This window comes from Babylonia areolata, chromosome 25 (genome assembly GCF_041734735.1).
Source record: "Babylonia areolata isolate BAREFJ2019XMU chromosome 25, ASM4173473v1, whole genome shotgun sequence".
In the NCBI taxonomy this organism is placed as follows: domain Eukaryota; kingdom Metazoa; phylum Mollusca; class Gastropoda; order Neogastropoda; family Buccinidae; genus Babylonia; species Babylonia areolata.
The window spans coordinates 15,117,766-15,127,765 of NC_134900.1; the positions used below are offsets into that span (position 1 = coordinate 15,117,766).

General features: G+C 47.2%; 1 protein-coding gene across 1 annotated transcript in view; it reads left to right on the forward strand.

Moving 5' to 3' along the window:
- The window catches only part of LOC143300054 (uncharacterized), a 616,551-nt gene that overhangs the window by 291,074 nt on the left and 315,477 nt on the right, over positions 1 to 10,000 (forward strand). Inside the window, exon 3 of the mRNA XM_076613609.1 lies at positions 559 to 770. Coding sequence (XP_076469724.1) covers positions 559 to 770 — 212 coding nt within the window. The remainder of the gene's footprint in view (positions 1 to 558; positions 771 to 10,000) is intronic.

Below are 10,000 nucleotides of genomic sequence, written 5' to 3' on the forward strand. Positions count from 1 at the left end.
GGGGAAAGTGATGAGAGAGGAACAGTTCAGGGGAGAAGAGGCAAATAAGTGAAGATATTTTTCCACAAGATACAAAAAGACTGGACAAATGGAAGGAAGGAAAGTAGGATGGGAGGGGATGAATGAAAAAAACAGTAAACTAAATCATTACTGAAAGAAATTGCTTTTATGACAAACCATACGTCAAATAGATAAAGAAACAAACACACAAACAAATAAAAGTAATAATATTGGACTATGTTTTTTCTTGAAATGACATTGTTACATTATTTTATTATTATTTATTTATTTATTTATTTATCTGTTTATTTTACAAATAGCAAAGAGTGGTAACTCTCTCCACACACAAGGTACATAACTTCAAGCTAACGCTGCCAACGCTACCAATTCAGCTGGCACACACAGGTAAATAAAAGAGAGAGTTACTACTCTCTGCTATTTGTTAATCATTTGATCTCCTGACCTCATTGTTTATTAATTATCTGCTTATTTGTTTATTTATTCATTTATTCATTCATTTATTTGTTTATTTATCTGTTGTTTTGTTGTTCTTTCCAGTCACTCCGACCTCTCCCGACAGACGAGCTTGACGTCATTTGACGCCGACGAGGAGATATTGTCATTCTACGAAGGCGACTTCGGCGACACGGCGGAAATACCCGAGTTCTTCCGATCCCCGACGAAGGTTCTGCGTTCCCCGAGTGTCTCGCCGCATATGTGGGTCCCCGCGGAGGAGGGGGGTGATTCGTCCGAGTCCGAGCATTCAGAAGGTGGGAGGTTTTTGTATTGTATTGTATTGTATTGTATTGTTATTGTATTGTATTGTACTGTGCTGTACTCTACTGAACTGTACTGTACTGTGTTGTGTTGCGTTTTGTTGTGTTGTATTGTACTGCGTTGTATTGTATCGTACCGTAGAGAATTGTATCGTATCGAACTGTACTGTAATGTACAAGATTGTACTGAACTGTACGTATTCTGTTGTATTGTATTGCATTATATTGTATTGCATTGCATTGCTGAGCATTATTATTATATTGTGTTGTATTGTATTGTACTGCATTGTGTCGTATCGTATCGAACTGTACTGTAATGTACAAGACGGTATCGCATCTCATTGTAGTGTATTGTGTTGTTTTTTTTTTTATATTGTGTTGTATTGCAGATTATACTGCATTGCATTGTATCGTGTCGTGTCGTGTCTAGTCGTGTCGTATCGTACTGTACTGCACTGTACTCGTCTGTATCGTATCGTGTCGTATCGTGTGTGTCGTGTCGTGTCGTGTCGTGTCGTACTGTACTGCACTGTACTCGTCTGTATCGTATCGTGTCGTATCGTGTGTCGTGTCGTGTCGTGTCGTGTCGTGTCGTATCGTATCGAACTGCACTGTACTGTATCGTATCGTATGGTATGGTGTCGTGTCGTATTGTATTGTGTTGTATTGTGTTGTTTGATTGCAGTGTTTGGTTGGTATTGTCCTTTTTGTTGTTGTTGTTATTGATATTTTTGTTTTGTTGTTTTTTTGTCGTGATACGACGTGTGTGAGTCTGAGCATTTTTGAAGACTTTGTTTTTCTTCTTCTTTTTCTTCTTCTTTTGTTGTTGTTGTTGTTGTTGTTGTTGTTGCTTGTTGGTCTGCTTGATCAACTCTTCGATGTGTTTACTTCTGTTTGTTTTGATTTTTTTTTTTTTACGCCGTAAAATCATTCTTTCGGGTGTTTGTTTGCTTCTGTATCTGCTTGTAACATTTAGACAGAGTGGGTTTTTTTATGTTATCTCACGTCTTCGTTTTGTTCAATCATTTGTTTTTAGATTAGAAAAAAAAAATTGTCTGATTAAGTGCTCAGATTTTTTTTTTAAATATAACCATATTATGCTTACGTGTAATAAAGCAAAAGCAGCAATAACAACAAAGAAGATAATGATCAAAAACGAAAATGATATCCACCACTGCTACAGTCATCATTGTCATCATCATCATCATCACCACCACCACTATCATCATCATCATCATCATCATTGTCATCATCATCGTCACCACCACCATCATCACCATCATCGTCATCATCATCATCATCACCACCATCACCATCGTCATCATCATCATCATCATTGTCATTGTCATCATCATCATCACCACCACTACCACCACCATTCTATCCTTCCATCCACCCATCCATCCACCCCTCCTTCCTTCCATCCACCCATCCATCCACCCCTCCTTCCTTCCATCCACCCATCCATCCACCCTTCCTTCCTTCCATCCATCCATCCAACTGCTCGTCCTTCCATCCACCCATCCATCCATCCACCCATGCATCCATCTACTCACCCTTCCATCCATCTACCCGTCCTTCCATCCATCTACCCGTCTACCCGTCCTTCCATCCATCTACCCGTCCTTACATCCATCCATCCATCTACCCGTCTTTACATCCATCCATCCATCTACCCGTCCTTCCATCCATCCATCCATCTACCCGTCCTTCCATCCATCTACCCGTCTTTACATCCATCCATCCATCTACCCGTCCTTCCATCCATCCATCCATCTACCCGTCCTTCCATCCATCCATCTACCTACCTACCCGTCCTTCCATCCATCCATCTACCTACCTACCCGTCCTTCCATCCATCCATCCATCTACCCGTTCTTCCATCCATCCAACCATCCATCAACCCACCCATCCATCCACCCACCCGTCCTTCCATCCACCCATCCATCCATCCATCCACCCATCTACCCGTTTTGTTTTGTTTTGTTTTGCCTTTTTTGCTGCCCCATCATCTGCACCGTTTCAGTGGCATTACTCCCACGCCGCTCATTTAGATTCCCCCATATACGGCCACACCCGGGTTCGTCCGTCACAGTTTCAGCGTCGGCAGTCCGCAGGGAACCATCGATGTTAGGTCGCCAGGAGGCCACACACCAGAGGAGACCCTGCACTGCTGCTGAGTCACTCCGGTGGTGTTCAGTGGTGCCTGTTCTGATTTAACGTACTTAGGACACCACCTACTAAGCCCCCTACTAACGACAATAATGGCTTAGTCGCGGAGCCAGACTTCCATCTACCCATTCTTCCATCCATCCACCCATCCATCCATCCGTTCCTCCAGCCTACCCATTCAGATTCCCCTTCCCTATCCAGGGTCTCGCACCCACAGACTTATCACAGAAGGGCACTGCCCTCCCCCCCCCCCCCCCCCCCCCCCCCCCAACCACCTTCCATCCACCCCCCAGTCTGTGCCCGTGCCCACATCAAAGTGACCTCGTCCTGTTTATCACAGTGCGTGCGGGGTGGAGGTAAATGGCGATGAACTGTGTTATGGCAGGTGAACTAATTAGCGGGGGTAACGGTTGGTGGGGATAGTGGAGAGAGAGAGAGAGAGAGAGAAGGGGGGTGGAGTGGAGAGAGACAGAGACAGAAAAAAAAGAGTGAAAGAGAGAGGGGGGGCAGAGAGAGGGAGGGAGAGAGAGAGAAGGGGGGTGGAGTGGAGAGAGACAGAGACAGAAAAAGAGAGAGAGGGGCAGAGAGAGAGAAAGAGAGAGAGGGCGAGAGAGAGAAGGGGTGGAGTGGAGAGAGACAGAGACAGAAAAAGAGAGAAAGAGAGAGGGTGGGCATGGAGAGAGAGAGAGGGAATAACGTGGAAGTGAGGGAAGGTATCCATAGATACTCGGAAGAGAAATGGCCAAGGATTCATTACAGTTGTAATCTTTGGTTTTGGAACCGATTCCTTCACCGAAGACACGGGAACTGTACTTGAGGGTGTGAGAAAAAATTGAGACTTGTTTCACCACCAGTGGACAGTATCGTTTGTCATACTGCAACATCTGTGACGAGCGATAAATCGTGATCGTGATCCACATTAACGCTGACTGATTCCTACAAAATTCAACTATTGAGACACCCCCCTGGCCCCCACTCCACCCTCACCCCCTACACCCTATCACTCCATTCCACAATCACCCATCACAATAAGTAGTTTCCCTCCAAAGTCCCCCATTCTTCCAAAACACACACACACACACACACACACACACACACACACACACACACACACACACACACACACACACACACAGAGAGAGAGAGAGAGAGAGAGAGAGAGAGAGAGAGAGAGAGAGAAAAGAAGAGAAACACACACACACACACACACACACACACACACACACACACACACACACAGAGAGAGAGAGAGAGAGAGAGAGAGAGAGAGAGAGAAATGAAGAGAAACACACACACACACACACACACACACACACACACACACACACACACACACAGAGAAATGAAGAGAAACACACACACACACACACACACACACACACACAGAGAGAGAGAGAGAGAGAGAGAGAGAGAGAAATGAAGAGAAACACACACACACACACACACACACACACACACACACACACACACACCCTCATCCCTGACACCCTATCACTCCATTCCACAATCACCCACCACAATAAGTAGTTTCCCTCCAAAGTCCCCATTCTTCCAAAACACACACACACACACACACACACACACACACACACACACACACACACACACACACACACACATACACACACACACACACACACACATACACACACACACACACACACACACACACACACACACAGACACACACACACACACACACACACACACACACACACACACACACATCATCCTTACCCATTCTCCCTTCCCCCAATCACGCCAATAACACCAATATATATTGTTGTTTTTTTGTTTTTGTTTTTTGTTGTTGTTTTTTAAGAAGAAAAGAAAAAAAAGAGAGACCGTACCCCTTTCTGCACACCACCCCATCCCCTTAGCTTGTGAGGTTGATAGCGACGATGATCAAAGAATGGTTATAGTCAAGACACCTAGAAGGAGGGGGGGGGGTCGGGGAGGGGGTGTGGAGGTGTTATCGTCATCGCTGAGGTTATCAGCGTAGGGGATAGAGGGTGGTGGTCGGAGGTGGGTTCATGGTGGTGGTTGTGTTGTGTATATGGTTAATTTCTCACGCTCTGACTCCTTCTTGAAACCGAAACTGGTGGTTGGTTGGTGGTGGTGGTGATGGTGCTGGTCTGTGCTGCTGTTGTTCATGTTTTAGACAGTATGGCGGACGTGAAGTCAGCGCCGATCATCTGAGCCGTTACATTGCCATTTCCACCCCCCCCCCCCCTCCCAATCACGGCTGGCCACTCATGGCGTCTTCTATCACAATCCTAGTGTAACAGGCTGGAATTACCCTCCCCGATCATTTTTACCCTCGGGGAGATAAATTTGGATTGTCGCCGCTATGCGCGAATAGGCGGCAGACTCGGATTCGTGATTGTTCGTGCTGCACTCCTGCGCGTGCGTGCTATCGCTAGCGCGCACGCGCACGCACGCACACACACACACACACACACACACACACACACACACACACACACACACACACACACACACACAAACACTCACTCACTCACTCACTCACTCACACTCACAGAACATGTCCGCTAAGAGGGGGGTAGACACACACACAAACACTCACTCACTCACTCACTCACACGCACACTCACAGAACATGTCCGCTAAGAGGGGGGTAGACGTAATTTTGAGAAGTGGGGGAAAGGGCGGGGGGGATAAATTTAGCATAACCCAGAAATACCCCCAGGGTGATAAATCTGGGATAATTATCGTAAAAAAAACAAACCAAAAAAACAAAACAAGCCTGATTCTATCTAGTACGCCACCGACAAGGGCGCGGACACTGAGCCCACAACTATACACAGAGACCTGTTCAGTTGTCAGAGCCCCTGCCGTCCCCCCAGCCCCCCATACCCCCTTCCCCACACACGCCCCCTCCCCCCTCAAAACCCACCCTCGGCTTGGCTGACGTGGTTGAGGGAAGAGCGGCGCAATACGTTTGGCAGCATCACAGCTGTAGGACTTGCCAGGGGCATGTCAGAACTGCTGGCATCAGCTCCTACCTACCTTTGACAGGCTTCTCAGTGTCCTGATTTACTCTTGTGTGTGTGTGGGTGGGTGGTTGGGGTGGTGGGGGTAGTAGGTAGAAGGGGAGGAGGGTTGGTTACTCCATCGGTGAATTATCTTCTCCCCAAATGATGACCCGCATGTGGGTCAGGGTGGACAATCAATCATCTGTGACCGACATTTCGATGTTTAAAAAACAAAAACAAAAAAAAACTCTATCTGCGCATGTAAGAGAACCCAAGGCGGCGACGACAGTTATTAACAGAGCTATCCGTGATTAAAAAAAAGAAAAAGTGTTTAGCGAAAATCATGTTGATAGTGGAGAAAATTTATATAGAGAGACATGGAAAAGAGAAAAAAATAATGACACGGCTGGAGGTGGTAGGGCGGGGAGGGGGTGGGGGGGAGGGGCGAGCCGAGGCGCTGAAGCAGTGCGATGTCCTAAGAGGAATAATCTGAATCCCAGAGAGACGGGCGCCATGGCCGAATGGTTAAAGCGTTGGACTTTCGATCTGAGGGTCCCGGGTTCGAATCACGGTGACGGCGCCTGGTGGGTAAAGGGTGGAGATTTTTACGATCTCCCAGGTCAACATATGTGCAGACCTGCCAGTGCCTGAACCCCCTTCGTGTGTATACGCAAGCATAAGATCAAATACGCACGTTAAAGATCCTGTAATCCATGTCAGCGTTCGGTGGGTTATGGAAACAAGAACATACCCAACATGCACACCCCCGAAAGCAGAGTATGGCTGCCTACATGGCGGGGTAAAAACGGTCATACACGTAAAAAAACCCACTCGCGTATATACGAGTGAACGTGGGAGTTGAAGCCCACGAACGCAGAAGAAGAAGAAGAAGAATCCCAGAGAGAGAGAGAGAGAGAGAGAGAGGAGTCATTCATGTGTACGTTTTTGATCTTTTCAGATTTTTCATGCGGTGGCTCCATTTTTCTTTCCCGTTTTTTTTTTTTCAGCCTGTAAGGTAGGTAAGCCTAACTGGGAACGATCCAGTCGAAGTGATCAATTCAACGTGTGTAGTGTACAGATAACAGGCCGTATTATCGTCAAATGTAGTTATTCTGTTTTCGAAGGCTTTATCCGATAGGTTGCCCCAGGAAAAGTTCGTCTACTCTCTTTTTTCAACTTTTTTTTTTTTTCAACAGCAGTTGAAATAGCAGGGGTGCCTGAGGGTAAATGCGAAAGGGCAGTCTAACTGCGAACGATGGGTTTGTGTAAATGTTGACAGTTAGAACAGAAGCATGTCTCGAACTCATGAGACATTATCATTGGAACATCGCACCAGACTATTGTTGGCTTTGATCACACACACACACACACACACACACACACACACATTTAAACACACATCTCGGAAATCTGTGAATGTTTTTTTTTGTTGACAATTTCAAGATGTTATCTGCTATTGCAGAAGGTTTGCTGCATAGTCCAATTCGACATTGTTTATAGTTGCTACAGTTGTTTGATGTTAGCGTTTCCTTCTATATCATGCCTATGTCTCCCCTTTTAATGTTTTATTATTTTCCAATGCTCTGTATCTTTCCCCACCACACACACACATGCGCACACACGCGCACACACACATACACACACACACCAATTCTTCACCCTCTGCCAATACTGTTTCCACCACCACGCCCTGCCTTCCAGTCCCCACCTCTCCCGCACCCCCACCCCCCCTCCCCCGAACCCCCACCACACACACACACACACGTATAAACACACCCTTTTGAGAGCGCCCAGTAACTGAACTGTACATAATTGCTCGCGAATAAACTCAAGTCAAAATATCCTATGATTGCAAACGACACTGTTTTGGAGATTCCTGTCAAAACTGACGTTCTGATCTGTCACCAACATACTGGTAATGCATAATCGATTCAACATGTCCATGCAAATCAGCTTGTTCTGATAAACTGCGTCAAAGTTCAAGTCTACTACTACTTGCTTCCCTTGAGTTTAGGATTGTGGGAGCACGTTTGTGAACCTGGTCAGCAGTCGTGCGCGAAGAGAAGAGCAGAAAGAGCGCCTGGGAAACAGTCGGAAATAGCCGATGTTTGACTGGTTCTTGGAGAAAAAAAAAAAAAAAGGATATTCATTAAGGTATCAGAAACGAGGTCAGTCAGTCGAAGCAGACGTTAAAATTGTGAAAATGTGTGTGAATGAGAACGCTTCTAAAGCGGGGCGACACACGAACCGTTCGGACTAATCACACTCCGTTCGCAATTCGCAATTAGGCCTACCTACCCTTAGTCAGTAGGTTTCTGTCTGTCCCGCCCCCCCCCCCCCCCCCCCCCCCCCCCCCCCCCCCCGCCCTCCACCTCCCTCCTTTCCCACCCCATACCTCATTATCTTTCCCACCGTCACACTCTGTAGGTGTGGACTTGGTTCCGGGGCTAGGACGCTGATTTAATAAGGCAGCAGCGGCCCTGGTGAGCGCGGGAGACTAATGACACCATTGAGCGCCAGCACGCCACCTAGCGGCACGGTGCAACAAGACAGACGGTGCGAACTGGAGACTTGTCAGTGGAGTGGGAGGAAGGGAGGGAGGGAGGCAGGAAGGGAGGGAACTCTCACTCACTCACGTCCCGGAATCGATGCCAGTGGCAGGCCGTAGCGCGCCGCCGCCGCCGCCGCCATTACTTGCGAAGTGCGGGAAGAATCACTTTGTGTGTGTGTGTGTGTGTGTGTGTGTGTATGCATAGTCCGACTCTTGTTTTGTACCTTCGTTTGAAGTCAAGCAGAATAATGGTAGGAGTTTAAAGTGGGCAGTGTTGGGGTGGAGGTGATGGTGGGGGGGGGGGGGGGGGGGGGGGAGGATGGGCGGTGTGGGGATGGAAGAAGAAGGAAGTGGGTGGGTAGCCTGGTTGGCGAGAGTGGGGGCTGTGGGGGTGCGGTCGGGGGGTGGGTGGGGGGGGACGCACCCGACATGCAGACAGGCCTAAAAAGTACAGTTACCGATTTTCTACCTTGTTGTGTCAAGTACGGATTGAAGGACAGATGGATGAAAGTATGTCTATATGTCTATATGTATGTATGTACCAAGCGTACCGGCATCACAAGGAATATGCCTGGCGGGGATGGGGGTGGGAACAGTACATACCAAGGTACCAACAAACATATGTGGCCGATACCCTGACCTGTAAACTCCGTCTTATCTCAGTGAGGTGACAGTCTGACCTGTAATCTCAATCTCATCAGTGAGGTGACAGTCTGACGTGTAATCCCAGTCTTATCTCAGTGAGGTGACAGTCTGACCTGTAATCTCAATCTCATCAGTGAGGTGACAGTCTGACCTGTAATCTCAATCTCATCAGTGAGGTGACAGTCTGACCTGTAATCTCAATCTATCTCAGTGAGGTGACAGTCTCACCTGTAATCTCAATCCTTGTCTCCGTGAGGTGACAGTCTCATCTGTAATCTCAATCCTATCTCAGTGAGGTGACAGTCTGACCTGTAATCTCAATCTTATCTCAGTGAGGTGACAGTTTGACCTGTAATCTCAATCTTATCTCAGTGAGGTGACAGTTTGACCTGTAATCTCAATCTTATCTCCGTGAGGTGACAGTCTGACCGTGTAATCTCAATCTTGTCTCCGTGAGGTGACAGTCTCACCTGTAATCTCAATCTATCTCAGTGAGGTGACAGTTTGACCTGTAATCTCAATCTTGTCTCCGTGAGGTGACAGTCTCACCTGTAATCTCAATCTTGTCTCCGTGAGGTGACAGTCTCACCTGTAATCTCAATCTATCTCAGTGAGGTGACAGTTTGACCTGTAATCTCAATCTCATCTCCGTGAGATGACAGTCTGACCTGTAATCTCAATCTCATCTCCGTGAGGTGACAGTCTGATCTGTAATCTCAATCTTGTCTCAGTGAGGTGACAGTCTCACCTGTAATCTCAATCTTGTCTCCGTGAGGTGACAGTCTGATCTGTAATCTCAATCTTGTCTCAGTGAGGTGACAGTCTGACCTGTAATCTCAATCTTATCTCAGTGAGGTGAC